This window comes from Vulpes lagopus, chromosome 10 (genome assembly GCF_018345385.1).
Source record: "Vulpes lagopus strain Blue_001 chromosome 10, ASM1834538v1, whole genome shotgun sequence".
In the NCBI taxonomy this organism is placed as follows: domain Eukaryota; kingdom Metazoa; phylum Chordata; class Mammalia; order Carnivora; family Canidae; genus Vulpes; species Vulpes lagopus.
The window spans coordinates 44,954,784-44,979,339 of NC_054833.1; the positions used below are offsets into that span (position 1 = coordinate 44,954,784).

At 36.6% G+C, this 24,556-nt stretch overlaps 1 protein-coding gene across 4 annotated transcripts in view; it reads left to right on the top strand.

Annotated features, from left to right (window-relative positions):
• NXPE4 (neurexophilin and PC-esterase domain family member 4) overlaps positions 1-24,556 on the top strand; it is a 91,211-nt gene that overhangs the window by 48,365 nt on the left and 18,290 nt on the right. For 3 of the 4 annotated variants that reach the window (XM_041771636.1, XM_041771635.1, XM_041771638.1), the window contains 2 exons: positions 7,833-7,943; positions 21,555-21,657. In XM_041771636.1, the coding sequence (XP_041627570.1) occupies positions 21,574-21,657 (84 nt within the window). In that variant the 5' untranslated portion in view covers positions 7,833-7,943; positions 21,555-21,573. The remainder of the gene's footprint in view (positions 1-7,832; positions 7,944-21,554; positions 21,658-24,556) is intronic. The other variant, XM_041771637.1, reaches the window with a different exon arrangement.

The window sequence follows — 24,556 nt, forward strand, 5'->3', positions numbered from 1 at the left end:
GGGTGACGGGCACTGAGGTGGACACTTGACGGGATGAGCACTGGGTGTTTTTCTGTATGTTGGTAAATTAAACACCAATAAAAGTTAATTAAAAAAAAAAAAAAAAGTACTGCTTCAACCCAGCATAAACTCTCTCTCTCTCTCTCTCTCTCTCTCATAAATAAATAAATCTTAAAAAGGGGGGGGGACCCCTGGGTGGCTCAGTGGTTTGACACCTGCCTTTGGCCCAGGGCACAATCTTGGAGTCCCAGGATTGAGTCCCACATCGGGCTCCTGGCATGGAGCCTGCTTCTCCCTCTGCCTGTGTCTCTGTCTCTGTGTCTCTCTCTCTCTCTTTTTCATAAATAAATAAATCTTTTAAAAAAAACCAGCATAAAGAACGATGGGAGTGGTGTTGCTAATAACTTGTTCTTGGTGTTATTAGCTTCTAGGTACCAAAGGCTTCAAGTTCTTTGTTGCCCTATGCTTAAGGTGGGGCTGAGAGGTAGGAAGGTCTTTCCTCAGTGTTCCTGCTGCACCCTGTGCTCTCAACCATCTCTGAAGCCAATGTCACCATGATGTTCATACTTCCCCCCCTCCCCCCGCCATTGCAGGATGCTGTTGTTCCTTTGTTACTGGGTATCAGACCTGTAGTGGAGGCAGGAGAGATTCTGTTTTCCTGGTTCAGCCCCAGTCTTAGGCAAGTCCCCTGTGCCTGAGTCTTTATGAAAGCCTGTCTGAGTTCCTGCTTCTCCTTCCCATGGCAGCCACTCTCTGGCTTGGATCTGTGGTTGGTCTTAGGTGGGAGTTTCCTGCCCTGTTATTGTAGACGTAGACCTTCCTGGGTCCAGTAAGGCTCTCTGCCTCTTCCCTAGGAGTAGAGAATTCTTTCGCCTTCTCTCTTTGCAGCAGTGGATCTTTGTGTCCTGGGAGCAAGAAAGCCACCTATCTGTCTCCCAAGGAAGATGTTGTGTTTCTAATCTATCTTTCTCAGCCATGGAGTTTATCTGGACCCTGGGAGTTACAGTGTGCAGCCTCTCCTCAAGCAGTTTAAGGCTTCTGCTTAAGGGTTGGAGGGGAAGTGTGCAGGGCTGTATACTCATCTCTTAGCAGCTGCCAGTCGCTTCCTTTATGCCTTCACCAATTAGTGGTACCTCTTGGTCTGCTGCTCAGACCCACTACCCATGAGACCATGAACTGAGCCAAAGCCAAGAGTGGGATGCTTAACCTACTGAGCCACCCAGGTGTTGCTCATCTGCTCATTTTTAAATCAGATTGTTTGTTTTTTAAATCATTTGAAATGTCTTGCCACTTAAACTCTCTACTCAAGGGAGTTACAATTTTTGTGTCTTATCTGGCTTTTTTCCTGATTGTTAGAATAAGAGTGTAGTTTTTGCAGCTTGTTATATTCTGTAGAAACAGAAATCTTTACTGACTTATTGAAATATTACTTTATTAAGGCATATTTTCACATATTGTATAATCTACCCATTATAAGTATATAGTTGAATCCTCTTTCAAATTGCATGTAATCACCCACCACCCCTAGAGACCCTACCTTAATGATTTACTGTAACTGAGAAGACTGTCATAAACCTGAGGAGTATGTTTAAAACACGGGAAATGGTTGGCTAACATCCCAAAGACAAAAAGAACATGCAGTGTGTAGTCAGAAAAGGCCCCTGGATTTGTCCCTCTTTGGGAATCCTATAATTATTACTCCTAGCTGCCTTCCTACCCTCAGACCTCCTCCATTTCAACCTATTTTATTTCATGTCTATGTACAATAATTATCATAAATCAGTTATAGAATATTTTCATCATCCCAAGATGATCCTTCATGCCCATTTGCTATTAATTCCCCTTCCCAATCCTTTCTCATCCTCAGCCCAGCAACCACTTGTGGTAGTTTCTGTCTCTAAAGCTTTCCCTTTTCTAGATATTTCAAAATTTTTTTTGTATCACAAGTGGAATCATGGAGTACAGTACTCTGTGTCTGCCTTCTTTCACTGAGCATAGCAGTTTTGACTATCCAGACCCTAGTATATATAAGTAATTCATTCCTTTTTATTGCTGAATACTATTTCATTATATAAATATGCAACATTCTCCAGTTAACAGAATTCAGGTTTCCTCCAATTTGGAGTTATTGTGAATAATGATGCTATGAACACTCATTCACAAATCCTTCCATGGCTCATTGAATTTTTAGCTATACCTCTTTGTTTTATCAGTGGTTGCTCAACTATAGCAACTATTGTTGCCCACAGCTTGTTTTTCTAAATAAAATTTTATTGGAATTCAGTCCAGCATATGTCTACATGTGCCCTATGGTTGTTTCCACATTATACTACAACAGCAGAGTTGAATACTTGTGACAAAGACGCTCTGGCCTGCAGAGTTTTCAATATTTACCATCTGGCCCTTTATAGAAAAATAAATTGTCACCCCTGCTCTAGAGTTTATAAAGTGAATCTTTAATTTATCACAGTCTATTTTCTAGTAATATACTGCTTCATGATTAGGAACTATTCAGCAGTATAAGTCTATTTATTCTCTGCTACCTTTATGCCCTTGTGATTATATAGTTTTATGTCTATTTCTGCTACAAATTCCACAATACGTAATATATACATACATATTACAGGTTGTGTTTCTCAAGAGAGTCCTGACTAATACACTTTGTATGTCATATGTCTTTTTCTTGGGCTGTTAAGAGATTTCTTTTTTTTTTTTTTTTTTTTTTAATTTTATTTATTTATGATAGTCATACAGAGAGAAAGAGAGAGAGGCAGAGACACAGGCAGAGGGAGAAGCAGGCTCCATGCGCCGGGAGCCTGATGTGGGATTCGATCCCGGGTCTCCAGGATCGCGCCCTGGGCCAAAGGCAGGCGCCAAACCGCTGCGCCACCCAGGGATCCCTGTTAAGAGATTTCTTATCTTCACTTCTCAACAGATTGACTATGATATGCCTGATTGAGGAAGTCTTCATTTTGTTGTCCTAGCGGTTCATCGAGCTTCTTAGATCTGTGAGTTAAAGTCTTTTATCCGTTTTGGAAAATTCTCAGTCATTATTTCTCCAGAATATTCACTACCCCATTATCTCTTTTCTTTTTTAGGCCTCTAGTTATTTGTATACTAGACCAATTGGTACTGTCCCACAAATCGTAGATACTCCCTGGGAATTTTTTGCTTTCTTTGTTTTTTTGTTGCGTATAATGGCTATTAGCTTGTCTTCAAGCATGCTGTTCTTATTCTGAGTCCGGTCCACTACAGTTCCAATATAATTTTCATGTCTGAATTTTTTTCATTTTTAACATTTTCATCTATAAGCTCCTTCAAAATATTTGGTTCTCTTTAGTAATTTTTATTTCTCTATTGAAATTCTCATATCTATTCACACTGTCCAATTTTTCCACTAGATTTTTAACATATTTTTCAGGGTTATGTTAAAATATTTGACTATTGATTCCAACAAGCAGACTTTGAGTCTTCCATATGTGACTTGTAATTTTTGACTCTGTCAGATATTTTGTATAAACAAAGAGTAGATATTGAAGTAAATAATATTTATACCTCTCCCAAAAAGGGGGCATATTCCTTCTGTTGAGTTACCAGAATGCAGGATTGAGTCCATTTAATCTATAGTTGAGCTGTTTGGGCTTTGTTGCAGCTTTACTTTGAGTTAGTTCATCACTAGCTTTAAAAATTTTAAAGACAGATTAAGAGCTTTCTCTCCAGTAGAGCTTGGGTCTGATCATGCACAAGACTTCACAGATCCCTTCATGCTTTAGAGACCAGTCACCAAATTTCCAATTTTTAGTTCATGATGCTAGCTTCTTTGGCTCTCTGGGGATTTGCTCTTCAGTCTCACTCTCAGATTAGTGTGCTTTATAGTATCCTCTACATCCAGAGGCCTTGCCTCTAACCTTTGGAGAGCACTGCAGTGCACTATATCAACACAGCCTGAAGTGCTTTGGAGGCCTATCCTTCTGTCCTCCCCTGTCTCATCATGCCCCTCACCATGGCAGGCCACTGCAATGAACCTGGTGAAGGCTTGGACTGCCTCCAGGTAATGTGTCTCAGCTTTCCTACCCTCTCCACAGCTTTAACAGAGGTTGCATGTCTTGGAAGGAATCTCTCTCAGCCTTGCTCCTACATCTCAAGTAAAATATTAGTAAGAGTAGTAAGAACAGGCATCCTAGGGCATCCCAGGTGGCTCAGTGGTTTAGCGATGCCTTCAGCCCGGGGCCTGATCCTGGAGACCCAGGATCGAGTCCCACGTCGGGCTCCCTGCATGGAGCCTGCTTCTCCCTCTGCCTGTGTCTCTGCCCCTCTCTCTCTCTCTCTTTCAGTGTGTGTCTCTCATGAATAAATGAATAAATAAAATCTTAAAAAAAAAAGAAGAAGAACAGGCATCCTAGACTTCCTCCTGGTCCTAGAATGCATTCTGTATGATGTTAATACAGTTTAGATGGCAACAAAATTGATACATGTCAGAATTTGTAACATATATCTAAACAAAACTTAGAAGGAAATTTACTTTGAATTGAATACATTTAAAAGGTGAATGTTTTAATTATATAACTTTTGAACTTAAGAAACCAGAGGAGACAATCCCAACAAGCAAGTCAGAAAAAAAATCCATAAATTAGAGAACCAAACAACAATGGAGAATATATGAGTTTATTCTGACACAAAATATGTCATTTACCCACATACCAATCCATTTTCCAACACCAGCTATTTGTGTCGAAAAACTCAATTCTATTATGAATTGTCCAGAATTAGCACAGACCCCACAAGGCAGCCCCATATCACATACTAGTTGCAAGTCTTAGGGGACAACTGTAATTCTAACCAACCACTATACATTTGAGGGGCTCTCATAACCCCTTCCTCAGGTTTGATTGTTTACTAGAATGACTCTCAGCTTGCAAGAAAGTGCTGTACTTACTATTCCCTGTTTACTGTAAAGGATACAACTAAGGTAGAAATGCACAGGACAAAGTATAAGAAGGAAGCTCAGAGTTTGCATACCCTCTATGGGTGTATCACCCTCCTCAGCACACTGATGTGTTCACCAGTCCAGAAGCTCTCTAAATACTGTTCAGGAGTTTTTATAACTCAGTTTCCCGCCCTTTCTCCTCCCCCAGGGGGTCTATAATCACATTTTTGACCCTTCTGGTGACAAATCCCCATCCTGAAGCCATCTAGGTCCCCCACCCTGAGTCTCCTCAGAAGCTCAGTTCTAAAGCAGCTCATTATGAATAAAAACACTCCTGTCACTCAAGACACTGAAAGTTTTAGGAACTTTGTATTAGGAACCAGGGACAGAAGCTATATGTATATATATGTATATATATATGTACATATATATATATATGTAAAGTATTAACTTTAACTAAAATAAGGGTTTTTTTTTTTTATAAAAAAGACTAAGAAGAAAGAGAAGTCCCTTAAAAGTTGACAGTCTTAGTGAACAAAATATAGAATAAATGCTGTAAACCTATTACCCAACAAATTTGAAAACTAAAAGAAATGATATATTTCTGGAAAAGTATAAAACTCCAAAATTAGCTTAAGGAGAAATGGAAAACTTAAAAAAAGAGTGGTAAGCATTAAGAAAATAAAGACTTTCTTCTAAGCAAACACTAGATTTAGATAGTTTTGCGAGTGAGAGTTATCAAACTTTTATGAAAGAGATTATCCTATTTTATACAAGTTTTTTCCTAAAACAAAGGAAAGCCTGTGACTTATGCTTTGAAACCTCATACCAAAGCCAATAAAGACAGTAAAATAAAATTACTGGCTTTATTTAACCTAGGAACATACATATGGAATTCCTAAGTAAAACACTAATTAGCCAACTCTATCATCATATAAGATAAAGAAAATACCTATACCAGTGATAAGTAACCTTTCAGGTTATCAGAATCTAACTTGATTAGGGATATTAAATAAAACCCTGTATGTGGCCTCATATTGGTTTTACAAGGGTTATTTTCAATTTAAGACATCTTCCTAGAAGGTGGGCTCTATAAGATGAGGCCCTCTGTGCAGTCTCTTTCCAGCATGTTGGTGACTTTCCCTCCCAGGACACATGTGCTGGTTTACAGAACTTGTAATCTCATACCCAATGTCCTTTATTTGTCAACATTTGCAGCAAATGTAGTATAATTTGCCATGTTTCCACCAAGTTCTTTCTTTCATTTTTTCCTTTTATTTAAATTCAATTTGCCAACATATAACACCTAGTGCTCATTTCATCTTGTGCCCTCCCCAGTGCTCATTACCCAGTTACCCCATCCCCCTACCCACCTCCCCTTCTGTAGCCCTTTGTTTGTTTCCCAGAGTTAGGAGTCTCTCAATGGTTTGCCTTCCTCTCTAATTTTTCCTCACTCAGCTTCTCCTCTTCCTTATGGTCCCTTTCACTATTTCTTATATTCCACATATGAAACCATATGATAATTGTTTTTGTCTGATTTATTATTTTAATTTTTAAAATATGTTATTTATTTTTTCATGAGAGACAGAGAGGCAGAGACATAGACAGAGGAAGAAGCAGGCTCCCTATAGGGAGCCCAATGTGGGACTCAATCCCCAGACCTGGGATCATGCCTTGAGCCTAAGGCAGACACTCAACAACTGAGCCACCCAGGCGTCCCTCTCCAAGTGATGCATTGCATAATACCCTCCAGTTCCAAACACATCTATGTAAATGGTAGGTATTCATCCTTTCTGATGGCTGAGTAATATTCCATTGTATATATAGATCACATCTTCTTTATCCATTCATCTGTCATTGGACATCTTGGCTTCTTCCACAGTTTGGCTATTGTGACATTGCTGCTAAGAACATTGGTCCACCAAGTTCTTTTGCTCTAGTTTTTCTTCTTGGATTTTCTTTTTTTCCCCTTAAAGTCTGAATTGCACAAATGTTGAAAATCATGTATAACCTCTTTGTGAGCATATTCCTAAGGGTATGATGTACAATAGTTTAAAAGAAGATTCCTTAATGAGAGAAGATAAGCTTTCCTATAGATAAACATGATGTACCATTCTATTTATTCATACCTTTTTTTAATGTCCTTTAACATTTTATAATGTCCATAAGAATCTTCTATATCTTGGTTAATTTTATATGTGACTGCAAATATGGTATTTACTAATAATGTTTTCTGTTAGTCATTATTACTGCTTTGATACACAATTGATTTTTTTTTTAACGTGGATTAATTTCCTAGGGCTGCCATAACAAAGTACCACAAACTGCATGGCTGAAACAACTTAAATTTATTCTTTCATAGTTTTGGAAGCCAGGAGTCTGAAATCAATGTGTCAGAAAGGCCTTGTTCCCTCAGAAGACTTGAGAGAAGAAGGCTCAAGCTTGCCACTCCCAGCTTCTAGTGACCCCAGGCATTCCTTGGCTGGTGGCAACATAATTCCAACCTCTACCTTTATCTTCACAGGATCTCCTCTTTTCTGTGTCCTTTTGTCTTTTTTGAAGATATCAATCATTGAATTTGGGGCCTTGGAGCAGTTGGGTGGATCAGTGGTTGAGCATCTGCCTTCGGCCCAGGTCGTGATCCGGGCACCGGGATCAGATTGAGTCCCACATCAGGCTCTCCACAGGGAGCCTGCTTCTCCTTCCAAATAAGTTCACCATCTGATATTCCAGGTGGATATGAATTTTTGGGAGTCAATATTCAACTTCCAATCTCGTATCAAATAATTTGACCGAACTTTATTAATTCTAATAATTTGTGGGTTATCTATGTGGACATTTATGTTTTTGTGAAACAGACAATTTTGTCATTTTGCCTCTTCTGTCACTTTTTTTTCCTTTTTAGATCTTCCTTCCTACTTTTGCTACAACTCCAGGAAAATGTTGAGTAGAAGTTGTGGCAACAAACAATTTTAATTTCTTCCTAACTGGTATAAATTCTTCTAAAATTTTACAGGTAAGCATAATGTATTGGATGTAGGGTTTTAATAAATGTCCTTTATTGTACTAATCAAGTTTCTATTTCTAGTTTGCTGAGAAGTTGTTTTTACATTGTTTTATTTTTTAATTATAAATGACTGCTGCATTTTATTGATGTTTTTCTAGCATCAAATGAAATGATCGCATTTCCTTCATCTAAATGTTAATGTGGTTGTCAGGGAAGAAAAACTGTTCCTCTCTTCCCTCCTGTTTAGTGACTGGAGTCCTGTGAATTACACTGACAAAAGACAGAGTAACAAGAAGAAAAGGTTTATATATGTACATATGGAAGCCAACAAAATGGTAGCTGTCTTTTTAATGTTTGAGGTTGGAGGCTTTCCCATCTAATTTGTTAGGGAAAAGGGGGACACCTGGGTGGCTCAGAGGTTGAGAATCTATCTTCAGCTCAGGGCATGATCCTGCTTCTTCCTCTGTCTATGTCTATGCCTTTCTCTCTCTATCTCATGAATAAATAAACAAAATCTTTAATTTATTAGGGAAAAGAAAGGGAGGAGAAAAGGCTCTTTGGGAAGAACAAATAGTTGCTTTAGGAAAGACAACCTGCTTTTTAGAAGAATAAATAGGATATAAGAAAGTTTGTGATAATGTTGGTTTATGCAGGTGCCACTTGTCTTTTTCATGGCCATGAAACTCCCCAGAGGGACATTTATGGTAGTCTCCTTGCCCAGAAGTTGCTATTTTTAATCAGATAAGGGATGCTCCAAGAAGGCTACTATTCGCATCTATTGAATCTCAAATGTCTTTAGCTTAATATACTTTTGATATGAACCCAGGGGTTCTGAGTCAGTCCCTCATGGCAAAATACAGTAGATGTCTAACATTGTATTCCTGGGATAATACTAAGCCATGATGGTTTTCTTCCCTCATATGTTACAGAATTCAATTGGATAATCTATTTAGGATTAATTTTCCCTTTCTTTACTTTTCTCACAAAATACTGTGAGGAATTTTCAGCCTTTTTTTCTACTTCTAAATAGTTTATATAACATAGGTAAAAGGGGTAGAAAATCAGGTAAAACTTGTGCTTTGTGGTACATGGTGGAGAAATTTTTCTTTATTATGAATTTATATTCTTTAATAATTATACTTTAAAAATCTTTAATTTTTAAGAGGTTTAGATTTACAGAAAAATGGGGAAGATAGTAGAGTTCCCAAATACTTTTGCACTCTTGTATTATTAACATATTATCATCAGACATTTATATTATGATATAAACATATATATGTAGTATATATTACTATAATACATATTCTATTGTATGTTGTTATAATTAATGGACCAATATTGATACATTGTCATTAACTAAAAACTACTTTATTCAGATTTCTTTAGTTTTTATCCAATATCCTTTTTCTGTCCCAAGATCCCATGTTACATTTAGCTAACATGTCTTTTTAAATTCCTTTTGGCTGTAATAGTTTTTCAGACTTGTTTGTTGATTACTTGATTTTTGAGGAGTACTGATTAGGTATTTTACATAAAATGTTCATCAGTTGAGATTTATCTGGTGTTTTTCTCCGGGTTAAGTTAAAGTTGTGGGTTTGGAGAAGACTACAGAGGTGAAGTGTTATTTTTATCACTGTATATCAAGGGTACATCTTATTGATATGATTTGTCACGATTGATGTTGGTCACCTGGCTGAGGTTCTCTGGCAGGCTTCTCTACAGTTATCCTCCCTCCCACCCCTATGCTGTAGTCTTTAGAAGAATTATTCTGCACATGGAATAATTACTGTTTTTTAGTTTATTTCTTCTCCCATCAATTTTATTGTCATATATTTTGAAAATAATTCCTGTGTCAAGCTTTGCAAATGTATTGATATAGTTATTTTAGTTTTCTCTCATGATTTCAAAAGTCTTTGTGGCAGCTGTAGTAAACACTTTTTTATTCCCCAAATTAATTATTTGTACATTTTCCCTTTCTATCGATCACTTTTACTGGCAAGTTACTCACTTTTCAGTTTTATTATAAGAATTAAGGCTTTTATTCTGTTAATTATTGCTTTTTTGTTTTATATCCTATTAACATGTGCTCTTTTACTTATGATATCCTTATTTCATCAAGTTTACTTTGCTATTCCTTTTCTATTACTGATATTGACATGTAGCTCATCTGGTCTTAATTCTTACTGCTATTTAGTAGTTATATTTACAGTTATATATTTCCTTCTTAGTGTAACTTGGTGGCATTCTACAACATTTGGTATAAGGTAATTTCATGGTTATTCACTGTCAAAATTTTGATGTGATTTCATTGTTTACATTTAAATAATTTAATAGTTGTTGAAGTTTTCCTTGTGACCTAGGATGTGGTCTATTTTTTTATTTTCACAGATACTTGAAAGTAATGTAGTATCTCTTCTTATTTACTTGGATTTTACCCAGCCTGAGATTCTTATGGATATTGACCTATTTATTTCTTTGCTCCATATCTTTTAATTTATCCTTCATATTCTTTCAACTCTTTCCTCCTTGATTTCTGGGAGAGTTCCTCAACCTGATCTCTCAGTTTCCTAATTGGGCTTTTGTATGCATTCTACTCTTGCATCAGACTGTCATTTATTTTGGGTATTGTTTGTTTTTGATAGAGAATCTTCAACTGGTTCTTTTTTTATGACTGCTTGTTTCTGCTTTCTAACCAATCAGTATATCCACTTGCTCTCCCTCTAATGATATGATAACTCTAATTCTTGCTGTGTGGTCCATTACTTTTTCTCTTTCTTACATAGTTTTTGTACCTTCAGATGTCTCATTATTTTTCTTGTGATGCCACATTTCCTTGGGATTATCTATACTGTCAACAGTAATGTTTCCCTGGGATAAAAGGCCAAATTCCAAGCCCTAGCTTGTGCCCTTGGTGTAGTGAGTTTACAGAGATTCTTAGAAGGGTTCTTTAGGGCTAAGAGCCTATTTTGATTTTTTTCTCAACAATTTCCAGTTTGTCACGCACATGTAATGTGACACTGATCTCAAGTGACTTTTCTATACCTCCACCGAAGCACAGCTTTTCCCAAGAGCTGTCATCCTCTTGGGATCTAATCCCCTAAACCACAGCTTCTCAACCACAAATGGTATTTGGAAATGTGTGAAGGGAATTTGGGGGCCGTTGTAATGACACTGTTGCTACCGTGTCATTTAGGGCAAGGGGTTGGGAATACTAAACATATGGTGAAATCCCACACAATAAAGCACCATCCCAAATAAAATGATAATGGCCTCCCCATGGGTAGCAATAGGGGAGAAGTTAGGAGGAGTTAGGACTTAATCCTCAACTAAGTCTTCATTTGCACATGCAGGTTTCCCCTCCCTGCATTCAGGTTTCTATAGTGATGCGGAGGCTACTACACTGCCTCCAGGTAGGTACTGAAATACAGTGCTGCTGCTTCTCTCCCTACAGTTACAAGGTAACACTCAATGTTCTAACCAGGACATTGCAAAGAAATTAAAAGGACCCAGAAGGCTTGCCTCAATCTTTTCCCTGTTTATGGCTATCAGCTTTCTCCTGCCCTGGTTTGGCTTCCTCTTCCTAAACCCTAACCCCCATCAGGTACATCAGAATCTAATTATCTTGGACTTCTAGGGATATTTTATAGTTTTTACTAATATCTGAATATACCATCTTCTCACTTCTGTGGCATATGCATTTTTCAATCAAATAAAGGAACCGGCATCCCGTTAGCGTTCCATCTTGCTACCTTACTCTAGGAACACTGATTCTTAATAACACGTGAGGAAAAATGTATATTGGATAGCTAATTTTGAAAATTTGGAGCATCAGAAGTAGATTTACCCCAGAAAAAAAAAGATATACAAAGATTTGTAAAACAACAACAACAACAACAACAATGGGGTGCCTGGGTGGCTCAGTCGGTTAAGCATCTGATTCTTGATGATCCCAAGTCATGATCTCAGGGTCTTGGGATCAAGCCCTACATCGGGTTCCATGCTCAGCATGGAGTGTGCTTCAGAGTCTGTCTTTCCCTCTAACTTCTCCCCACCTCTCCATGCACTCTCTCTCTCTAAAATAAATAAATAAATCTTTAAAAAAAAAAATAGTATAACGTTTACCAATGAAAAACCTACCAAGCAAGATGAAGAGCCCAGGACTATACCATGTATAGATGGCAACATGAAATGATAGAAGTAGTAGCACCAATCTGTGTGGACATGATAAATTACTTGCTAAATTTATTTGGTAGATGATTTAGGGAAAATGTAACATTTCATAGGAAAATATATTATTTCTACTATTTGAGAAAGCTTTAAAAATTCTTATAAAGATTTTATTTACTTGAGAGAGAGAGAGTACAAGTGAGAGCAGAGGGGCAGAGGGAAAGGAAGAAGCAGACTCCCCACTGAGCAGGGAGTCCAACCCGGGTTCAATCCCAGGACCCCAAGATCATGACCTCAGCTGAAGGCAGATGTTCAATTGACTGAGCCACCCAGTCACCCCTAAATTTTTTAAAATAAAATAATTTTATAAGTATAGAAAGCTTTCAAAAATAGTATAGAGCATTCTAATATATGCTTCAGCCAGCTTCACATAACATCTTGTATAATTATTATGCAGTGTACAAAATCTAGAAATTGATACATTAGTGACTATTACCTAAACTATAGACTTTATTTGAATTTTAACATTTTTTCCACTAATGTCCTTTTTCTGTTCCAGAACCCACGCCATGATCCCACATTGAATTTTGTCATAGTCTTCTTAATCTCTTCCAAACTCTGAAAGTCTTATTGTTTTTCACAATCATAAATCTTTTTTAAAATTGTGGTTCATATACACGGTTATATTAGTTTTGGGTGTACAATATAGTGATTCGATAACTCTGTAGCTACTCAATACTCACTACAATGGATGTAGTCACTTTACTCATTGCAATATTATTGACTATTCCTTATGCTGTACTTTTCATCTGACTTTTATACTTCATATCTACAAGTGTGTACTTTTTAATCTCCTTTAACTATTTTACCTATCTCCCCACCCCCTTTCCCTCTGGCAACCACCAGCTTGTTTCCAGTATTTATGAGTCTGTCTCTCTTCGAGGATTTGTTGTTTGGTTGGTTTGGTTTGGTTTTTAGATTCCATATATAAGTGAAATCATACTTGTCTTTTGGACTTATTTTGGTTAGTGTAGTATACTCTGTGTTCATCCATATTAATGCAAATAGCAAAAACACATTCCTTTTAATGGCTAATATTCCAGTGGGGGGGGGAGGAGGCATGTGTGTGTGTACATATCACATGTTCTTTATTCATTCATCTATTGATGGACACTTTGGTTGCTTCCGTATCTTGGTTATTATAAATAATGCTATAATAAACATAGGTGCCTATGTCTTTTTGAATTCGTGTTTTCATTTTCTTTGGGTAAATACCCAACAGTGGAATTATTGGATCAAATGATATTTCTATTGTTCATTTTCTGAGGAAACTCAATACTCTTTTCTACAAAGATTATACCAATTTATATTCCCATTAACAGTGCACAAGTGCTCCCTTTTCTCCACATCCTTTCCAATATTTGCTATTCCTTGTCTTTTTGATACAACCACTCTAACCAGTGTGAGGTGATATTTTTTTGCATTTTTGTTTGTGTTTCCCTGATGATTAGTAATACTGAGCATCTTTTCATGTTCCTATTCGCCATCTGTATGCCTTCTTTGGAAAAAAAATGTCTATTCAGATCTTACGCCCATTATTTTATTTTATTTATTTATTTTGGTGTTGAGCTATGTAAGTTGTGTCTATCATACCAGTACCATAGTGTTTCAATTGCTATAGTTTTGTGGTATATCTTGAAAATCCGGAATTGTGATATTTTCAGCTTTATTTCTCTTTCTCTAGATTGCCTTGGCTATTAAGCATCTCTTGGTTCCATATAAATATTAGGATTATTTGCTTTAATGTTGAGAAAGATACTACTGGTATATGGATAAGGATTGCATTGAATCAGTAGATTGCTTTGAGTAGTACGGACATTTTGATAATATTACTTCTTCCAGTCTGTGAACATGGAATATTTTTCCATTTGTTTCATCTTTCATTTCTTTATCAATGTTTTCTAATTTTCAGAGTAAGGATCTTTCACTACCTTGGTTAAATTTATTCCTAAGTATTTTATCCTTTTTGGTGCAATTATTAATGGGATTTTATTCTTAATTTCTCTTTTTCCTACTTTGTTACTAGTGTATAGAAATGCAAGTGATTTCTGTACGTTAATTTTGTATCCTGTAACTCTACTGAATTCGTTCATTAATTTTAATCATTTTTATTGAAATCCTTAGGGTTTTTACCAATTTAGATGACTTTATTTCTTTTTTCTTGTCCTCTTGATTGCTGAAGCTAGCACTTCCAGGACTATGTTGAATGAAAGTGACAAGAGTGGAAATCCTTATCTTGGTCCTCATCTTAGGAGAAATTCTTTCAGTTTTCACCATTGAATATGATGTAACTTGTGGATTTTTCATATTTGGCTTTTATTATGTTGAGGTATGTTCCCTCCAAACCCACTCTGTTGAAAGCTTGTATCATGAATGGGTGTTAAATTTTGTCAAGTGCTTTTCTGCATATTGAGTTGATCACATGGTTTATCCTTTCTATTGTTAATATGGTGTATTGCATTGATTGATTTGCAAACATTGAGCCATCTTTGTAACTCTGAGTAAATCCTACCATATCGTGGTAAATAATATTTTTAATGTATTATTTAATTCAATTTGCTAATTTTTTTTGAAGATTTTTGCATCTATGTTCATGAGGGATACTGGCCTGTAGTTTATTTTTTTATTTTTTTTATTTTTTGATCAGGTCTTTGGTTGTGGTATCAGGGTAATACTGGTCTTATAGAATGAATTTGGAAGTTTTCCTTCCTCCTATTTTTTGGAATTAATTTGACAGAATAATTCTTGAAATGTTTGGTAGAATTCATCTGTGAAGATATCTGATCCTGAACTCTGGTTTCTTGGGAATTTTTTGATTACTGATTCAACTTTGTTATTAGAAATCTATCAGTTTAGATTTTCTACTACTTGAATCAGTCTTGGAAGACTGGGTTTCTCGGAATTTATCCATGTCCCTAGGTGTCCATTTTTGGTATATAATTTTCATAGTATTCTTATAATCCTTTGTATTTATGAAGTGTTAGTTGTTACTTCTTTTCTTTCATTTTTTTATTTTATATGTGTCATGTATTTTTTTCCTCCTTAGTGAGTCTGGCTAGATATTTATCAATTTTGCTTGTCTTTTCCAAGAACCGGCTCTTGATTTCAGTGGTGTGCTCTATTTTTTTCTCTATTTCATTTATTTCTGCCTTAATCTTTATTTATTTTCTTCATTCTGGTAACTTCAGGTTTTGTTTGCTCTGCTTTTTCTAATTCCTGAAGATGTAAGGTTTGTTTGTTAAGATTTTTCTGGATGTTGGCCTGTATTGCTATCAACTTTCCTTTTAGAACTGCCACTGTTGCATTTCAAAGATTTTGAACTATTTTCATTTCCACTTGTCTTCATTTTTTTAATTTACTCTTTGAAAAAAAAAAAAAAAAATTTACTCTTTGATATTTTTTTGACCCCTTGGTTGTTTAGGAGCATGTTTGTTTGCTTGTTTCCAACTTTTCTTATAACTGATTTCTAGTTTTATATTGTGGACAGAAAAAAAATGCTTGATATAATTTTAATCTTCCTAAAATTATTGAAACTGATTTTTTTACTTAAGTTCTCTCTCCTGGAGAATGTTCTATGTGCTCTTACAAATAATGCATATTCTGCTATTTGGGGATGGAAACATTCTATATAGATCTGTTACGTCCATCTGGTCTAGTATGCCATTCAAAGCCATTGTTTTCTTGATTGTCTGGATTATCTATCCATTGATGTAAGTAGGGTGTTAAAGTTTCCTACTATTATTGTTTTACTGACAATGTCTTCCTTTATGTCTGTTAATATTTGCTTTATGTATATAGGTGCTCCAGTTTTGGATCCATTGATATTAACAAATAAATCCTCTTGTTGGAGTGATCCCTTTATTATATCATTATGTAAGGGCCTTCTTTATCTCTTATTACAGTCTTTGTTTTAAAGTTTGTATTGTATAAATATTGTTACCCTGGCCTTTTTTTTTTTTTTTTTTTGATTTATATGAACTGACTTTTTCCATCCCTTCACTTTCAGTTTGTATATATCTTTAAATCTCAGGTGAGTCTCTCTTATAGCAACATGTGGATGGGTCATGTTTTTTGTTTTGTTTTGTTTTTTTGTTTTTTTTTAATCTATTTGGTCATCTTCTATCTTTTGATTGGACCATTTAGTTTATTTACATTTAAAGTATTTTTAGGTATATACTTGTTGCTATTTTGTTAATTGTTTTTTGGTTATTTTTGTTGTTCTCTTCTGTCATTCTTCCTCTCTAGCCATCTTCCACTGTGGTTTGGTGGTTTTCTTTAATGTTAGCACTTGAATTCCTTTTTTAAAATTTTTTTGTATATCTATTATTGGTTTTTGTTTTGTGTCTACCACGGGACTCATATTTACATTCTATGTGTCTAGCAATCTATGTTAGATTGACAGCCATTTAAGTTCAAATACCTTATGAAATCACTACATTTTTACTCCCCTCTGTATGTTTTATGTATGTCATATTTTATATCTTTTGTTTTGTGTATCCCTTGATTAGTTTTTATTGATATAATTGATTTTGCTACTTTTTTTCTTTTAGCCTTTATACTACTTTTATTAGTGATTAATCTACTATTTTTATTACATGTTTACTTCTACCTATGAATTTTTTTTTTACCTAATGAATTTTTTTTGTTATTCTTTGTCAAGAATAACACAGAAGTGATGTGCCCTTGGTACAACAATCATGAAAAAATATAAACCTTATAACTACAAATTCTAACCTGATCACTGGAGTAAGCCAGTGTTGATTTTACTCACTGTAAAGTTACTCTTTTTCAGTTTGAAATTAATAAATATATTAGTGGGAAGATATTCTTATTTCTCATCAAACTCCCACTAATTTTAGGCTTCTGCAGCAGCTCTTGACTATAATAGTTACTGCAGTGTTCTAATGCAGAGAAAAGATGTACCCTAACAATGTATGTATATTATGAAATGGAAGTCTCAACCAGGCACACCTGTTGATCAAGTTTTGGCCATAAAATGACTAGATGGCCTGATGCCTCTATTCTCTCGTTCAGGTTGTTCAAATCCATGAAGATTTTTAAGGAAGCCAACCAAAGCACTATCCAAGCAAACATGTCCATTGACCTAACCAGGGAAATTCCTAGACATGTGCTGCTGGTATCACTAAGGTGTGAAGGCCAGCTATGTTTGAATGAAATCCTCATAGCTTGCCTACGTTTAATTTTTTACCTTCATAGAAAACATGTTTCAGGCTGCTGGTAAATAAAAATATAGTGACTTGTGTTTGTAAGATATGTAGCTAGTTTCATGTAATTTTGAGACTTTCTCACATTTGAGAATCCTGTCTGAGAATTTTAGGGGTAAGATAAAACCCTTCCTCCCAGGCCCCCAACATATTGCAGCGCCTCACAGACATCCTAAAATATTGCTGAGGAACTAGCTGAAAGGGAAGAGCCTTTAGGACTTGACATGGTCCTAATGATGGGTTTAAAACCATCTCCAGAGCAGGCCCCATTTTTATTGTGCTCCACCATTTCAGTGATTCAAGCACTTTTGTGTCCATTTCTCCTGCTTCTGCTATTAACATTTAACTGGTCTCTACTCTTTGTCTCTGCTTCATGGCACTACTGTAGAGTGGTTAAAAATGCAGCTCTGAAGATCTGGCTCCCAGGCCTGTCTCTTCCGTGTACTAACTGTGTGAGCTCAGCTAACATTTAACTGTACTCTGACTTGTTTCCTCAGCTGAAAATGGTAACAACATCATAGTGTAGTTCTGAGAGTTAAGTAGGTTTGCTTAAGAAGCACTAGGATAGCTCCTGGCATGCAAGAAGTCCTCGATAAATATTGGCTGTTGTTCAATCTGTGGCTCTCTCCACACCTACTCCCACCAACTGCTTCCTGTCTCACATATATGTGTCTCTTTCAAACTTCAGCAGCTGGAGCTCTGAGTGGTAGGCAGTCGCCCACAAAAGGGAGTTCTGGTGGTATGGCAATGTTTTCATTCCCAGTTGCCCCCACTATACAACTTGTCTGTTAAATAGATGCCCATCTCTGTTACAGGGTGGCAGGGTAACAATAACTTAAGCATAACCAAGCAGCTTTACACCACTTTTTCACTACTTTTTCCAAAAGTGCTATGAAAATGGCAGTCACTCTGAACTTCATAGGCTTTTTCCCATAGTATACTTGAAAATGATGCAAAGTTTGTGATACTGTTCCTAGTAAATCTGGAGCCATAGTCAGCTATCTGTCCATATTCCTGCCACATTGCTGGCCCTTTTCCCTCCATTAACATGATTGAGTTGCAACAGCCTGTGTCCATCATTATTTAATCGCCTCAAGAGTCCTGTGTGCCAAGTTCTCACTGCCTGAATTCTGAATCATTTTTGGTATCCTATCCTCTCTCATCTCTCCAGGGATGTTCAGATACCACAGACATGAGCTCTACCATTCAGTACAGCCTCTTTGGCAACGGGCATATCTTGTGTGATTCCTGGGGCCCCAGCAGCCATTTCCCTAATTTGTGGCTCAGTCTCTAATGACAGTTCCCTGGACATCAACTCTTTGCTTTGCCAATGCTGGCAGTCTGCCCATTTTGCGTGGGCTTCTTTAGGTCCTGGTTAGCACTACTCTTACCCTACTCATACCCCAAAGAACTGGTGACCTCCTGAATTGTAAACATAGGTTTATACTGTAAACACATAGTCCCATGATCCCCTGATTGAGCTTTCATGTTTCTATCTCTCGTTAGACCTAAAGAAAGGAAGTTATTCAATCAAAGCCACACACTAACTACAAAGAGAATACGCTAAGGAGGACCATTTATCTTGCTCACATCAGGTTTTGAGTGGTTAAAGGGGGATGAGGGTCTTTTAGGCATAATGGACAATAAATATATGAACCACAGGATTTACCGGAACTTGGTTATACCCATTTGTGTTGGAGTCATGCTGAGTGGTGGAAAGTGCTCTAAATCAGAGGTCAAAGTGACAGGAATCCTGATCTCAGCTCTGCTTCAAAGCATACTAGATGATCTGGACAAACCGTTTAAAATCTCTTCTATGCTCTCAGTTAAGTCAAGCATATCTGTTATTCCTGCCTCATGAAGAGATGTCAGGTTGACATAAAATATCAGCATCTGCATAACTAGAGCAAATTAAAATCCATAAATCTGCATGTCAGAGTAGGTGGTGAACTTGAGTGGTTGCTAACATATTAGTCTCCTAAGGAGCAACCAAACCAGAACTACAAATATTTATCTCTCATTGGAGGCTCCCTAGGACAGAAATGAACAATCCTGGACCCAGTCATACATATAAGGTTATAACAGCTTCTCCAACTGTCATATGTAATGACATAGAGAAGTATTGTTAAGGTTAGTTCAGTAGAGCATGATCAAGGATGCTGGAAAGATTATTCTGTCCTTATGAAACAGATCTCGAGTCTTTCGTAGACAGATGGACATGTTTAAATTCCTGTGTGGAACAGCACAAACGAGACTGGAGGGATCCACAGTGTAATCAGCTAGTGCTCTCTGTGGGCACTGGTGCAATTGCAATTGTCCTGGGTACCTGCTCTTTCTGGCAGCATTTCTGCCAGTTCAAGAATGCAAATCCCAGGGACACCTGGGTGGCTCAGTGGTTGAGCATCTGCCTTTGGCTTAGGGCATAATTCCAGGGTTCTGGGATCAAGTCCCATATCAGGCTCCCCAAGGGGATCCTGCTTCTCCCTCTGCCTATGTCTTCCTCTCTGTGTCTCTCATGAATAAATAAATAAAATCTTTTAAAAAATGCAAATCCCAGATAGATTCAAACTCAGAAGTATAATCAATCACTCTGTTTTCTTGAGAGTAAATATCATTGTGTTGCCTACATTGTATTTGAGATTCTATTAGTTAAATTAAGCAAATTTTTTATTGAGTACCTACTATGAACAAGGTAATAGACACTTGAATCTTGGCAAGTGGGTCTTGATGACAAGGCTCAGATGGAAACTAGGCAGTTTCAGCTTTTCAGGAATGACCGACTATTCTCAATCACTCAAACATTTGGCTTCATTCACTCTTTTTCTCATCAGGTATCTCTCATGTATGTACTATAACCAGGCTAACAAAGTCTAAAAACATTAAAATTATCTAATCTATACTCAGGATTTCATTTTCCCTCCTCCATTATGCATGTACTGATGACTGTTACTTTGTGATCCAGGCCTCTCCTTGAGGGGGAACTGGTATGCCTGATAGTAACCTTCATTGAAATATGCACAAGGTTGTGGAAGCATGCAAGCTGCAACTTTTACCTGTGTTTTCTTTTGGCACAGAGGAGACACACCCCACTGGTACACTACTGTCTTCAAAACAGAGCCTCTACACACAGATTATAGTAGTTCCTATGTATAGGATTAAACATAATCTTTAAATTAAAGGTATGAAAACATTTTCAAAATTGTGCAGGTGGGGGAAGAGGTAGTGTTTACTCTTGGGTGCACAAACTTCTAATGTCTATATATTAACTGGGGATCCAGGGTATGAGATGCTTCTAGGGGGGAATAAATTTGAAAGACAGAAAATTTTAGAAAGGCAGCATTTAAGCAATCTGCTTTTTTTAAAAAAAAGATTTTTTTTACTCATGAGAGACAGACAGAGAGAGAGAGAGAGAGAGAGAGAGGCAGAGAGAGAAGCAGGCTCCTTGCAGGGAGCCCAATGCGGAACTCGATCCCAGGACCCCAAGATCACGCCCTGAGCCAAAGGCAGATGCTCAACCACTGAGACACCCAGATGTCCCTAAGCAATCTGCTTTTAAGGGACAACTTGAAATTTTTGCACAGTGACAGAAATGAAGATGTTAGAATAGGAAAACATTGAAAAAAAAAGTCTAAATTCTTTTTTAAAAAAATCTAAGGTTTAAAATCTTAAGGTTCAGTGGTACCACAAAGGGTGGTTAAAACAAGAAAAAGGAACATAATAATAGAATTTTAATAAGGAAGCTGGAAATATCAAGTTATATTAAAAGGACCCTGGGATAATGGTCAGTGCCAATATTTGCTCATATGTGTTGTGTCTGCAGTTTGTGTTTAAGGGAAGAGAACAGGAACTCTGTGAGGGGACAAAATAGCCTGGAGGCTTCACCTAAACATGAGCAGCCTTGCATCCTCCAGGCCATTAATGGCTCAGTTTCATAAAATCCATGGTGGGCTATCTGTCTCAGAATTGTGCTTCTGGTGAAGGTACAAACTGATCACCAGAGACAGTAGCTGGAAAGACGGTAAGAGCAGCTGTGTGGGGGAGAGTGGGGCAAGGTTCTGTTCTGGGAGAAACTTACTGAGGACAAAAGAATCAAGAAATGTAAACTTCTCATGTATTTCCGCATTTCTTTTCTATTGTGAGTGTGCTTGTTCCGTGTTATCTCTTGTAGGATCCTAATCATTAGAAATATGGCAAATCATAAGTCACTGTTGGTATTGTTGTTTCTGTTGGCCTCCTGGATCACTTTTACAGTTTTTAAAAACTCTACAAAGGTAAGAACTCTTTCTTTCTGTGTCTTACAGAAGTATATTTTTACTTCCTATTTCACCTGTTCTAGCAAAGTCCAAACAACCAGACTCATAGATTATAGTAGGGAAGTCTCAACAGCTTACACGACCTTGAAGAACTGACATATTTGGGGGTGCCCAAGGGATTCCATTGGTTGGACCTCCAACCATTGATCTTGGCTCAGGTCTTGATCTCAGGGTGGTGAGTTGAGACCCCATGTTGGGCTCCATGCTGGGTGTGGAGATAGATAAATAAACAAACAAACATATATGATAACTATTATTTAGCATGGGAGATGATGATATTGTATGCAGGTATGTGTCTGGTGGCATGCACGCTCTCTTCCTTTGTCACTTACATATATGCCCCTGCAAGGATTTTCTCCCAATGTTTAGCTTAGTTTCTTCAAGGAATTTCTGAACAACACATTTTCATGTTTATATAGTAAAATTTATCTGCCTTTTTAAACAGTTGATTCTTTTTGAGTATTAAGAAACCTTTCCCTGCTTCAGTGTCAGATTTTTTATCTAAATATTCTTCTTAAACTTTTACAGGTTGCTTTAGACATTTAAGCCTGCACCAGATCTGAATTTTATTCTTTCCTGATTTTTATATCCATATGGATAATCACGCTTTCAGCTCTTCTTACTCTGTAGTTGTTTCTATGCTGATTTGCCATCTCATTTTTGTCATATAGCAACATTTCTGATAAGTACACGTCCCTTTCTGGTCTCTTTGTTCTAGTTCATTGACCTATTTTTCTTCCCTGTATCAATACCACATTGATATAATTAATTTAATGATAATAATAATTAGTTTTATATTTAGTCTTGAAAGCTTGTAGGTCAAGTTACCACTGCTTAATCAACTTCACAAGGTTCCTGGCCAGGCTCGGCCCTTTACTCTTTTATTATATGTTTTAAATCAGTCTGTCAGATTTGATGGAAAAATCTTACTTAAATTTTGTGTGTACTACATTAACCATGCAGATCAAATTGGAGAAAGTGACATTTTTATTTTTGCTTTTTAGCAACATGTAATCTCTGTACATTTATTTAGGTCTTCTTCAAGAATTTTTAGTAAATTAAAAAATTTTAGCATACATGTCTTCTACATCTTTTAGATTTATAACTAGGTACTTTATGGTTTTTGTAGCTATTGTAATGGTGTTTTTAAAATACATTTTCTTTTTTTTAAGATTTTATTTATTTATTCATGAGAGACACAGAGAGAGAGAGAGAGAGAGAGAGAGAGGCAGAGACATAGGCAGAGGGAAAAGCAGGCTCCATGCAGGGAGCCCAATGTGGGACTCAATCCCGGGTCCCCAAGATCACACCCTGGGCAGAAGGCAGGTGCTAAACCGCTGAGCCCAGGGATCCCTAAAATACATTTTCTAATTCCTTCTTGCTGGTATGGAGGAATGCAGTGGACTTTGCTTTCCAAGGTCTCAGATTCATTAGCTGATGTATGCAAATATCACCTAGCATCTCCTTGAGGACTGAAATACACTTGCTCTAAAGTTTTGTTTTGCATTTTCTATTTCTGTTCCTTAGTTTTTTCTTTATTGAACTTGATACCTTTCTTTTTTGAGTTGGCTTTCATAAAATTTTTACCAATTCTTGGTTGTGTGTATATTCTTACACTTAAGGTTCTGTGGTGGCCAGTCTGGGTCCTGTTACCTGTTTTGTCCGTCATATTTGTAGCAGAGCTGCAAAAAGTACTCAAGGCAATGAATGTTCCCCATCTGTCTAGGGTATTGCCAGGCACACAGGGTCCTATCCTATATCCTCCAACTTAAATATCTATGGTTTTTACTCACAGTAAAGTACAGAAGTCCCTATTTCTAGCTGCCTGGCCAGACACAGGCAAAAATCTAGGGAAGTGTTAACCATTCCCATACATCTTCCTGTGGGCTACTCCTTTATCCTCTCTTATTCTAATTACCAACTTCCTCCAAGTTGTAGAATCCTTGGAGTAGCTTCCATCTTCTACAGACTTCTCATTGACATGCATTTGGAGCCATGGTTTTGTTACTTGATCTAATCTCATCTGCCTTTTGTTTTTCAGATTGATCTCTCTCTCTCTCTCTCTCTCTCTCTCATCTCTCCATCCAATGTGGGGCTCAAACTCATGACCCTGAGATCAAGAGTCTCATGTTCTACCAACTGAGACAGCAACACACTCCTATTTTTCAGATTTCTTATAAATTCTGATCTTATTAAGGTATCTTCTCCTATTTCCCAGAATACTTAGAAATTTTTAATTTTTTCCATATCTTTCATTAGAGTTTCTGGTGAGAAATTGAAACTATAATATGTCCTTTGTCCTCCATCTTGAATCAGGTTTTCCTGTTTATTTTTACTAAAAAAAATTTTGGCACAGATTATTACTCTATCATAAATCACTTAAAATTTAAATGTGGAGGTGCAGCAGTTAAAAAATACCGATAATGTATTGTGATTACTATGATAATGTTCATATTTATAGGTCATTACTTATTTTTTAATCTAGTTCCTGCTGCAACCACTGATATAAGTTTTTAAGTTTCTAATTATTATTGTGGATTTCTGTGTTTATCCCTTTAATTCTGTCAATTTTTCCCCACATATACATACATGCACATGTAGGTACAATACACAATTTATAATGCTATATTTTCTTACAAATTGACGCTTACCACAAATTGACTCTTAACACAAATTGACTCTTAGAGTTGGAGATGTCCATTTCTATGTCTGGTGACACTTTGTCTTGAAGTTTATTTTAACACTAATATTAGCTTTTTCATGCTTATATGGCATGTTGTTTTCCATCTTTATTTTCAATCTTTTTTTTTATTATTTCATGTATTTATTCATAGAGACACAGAGACAGAGAGAGAGG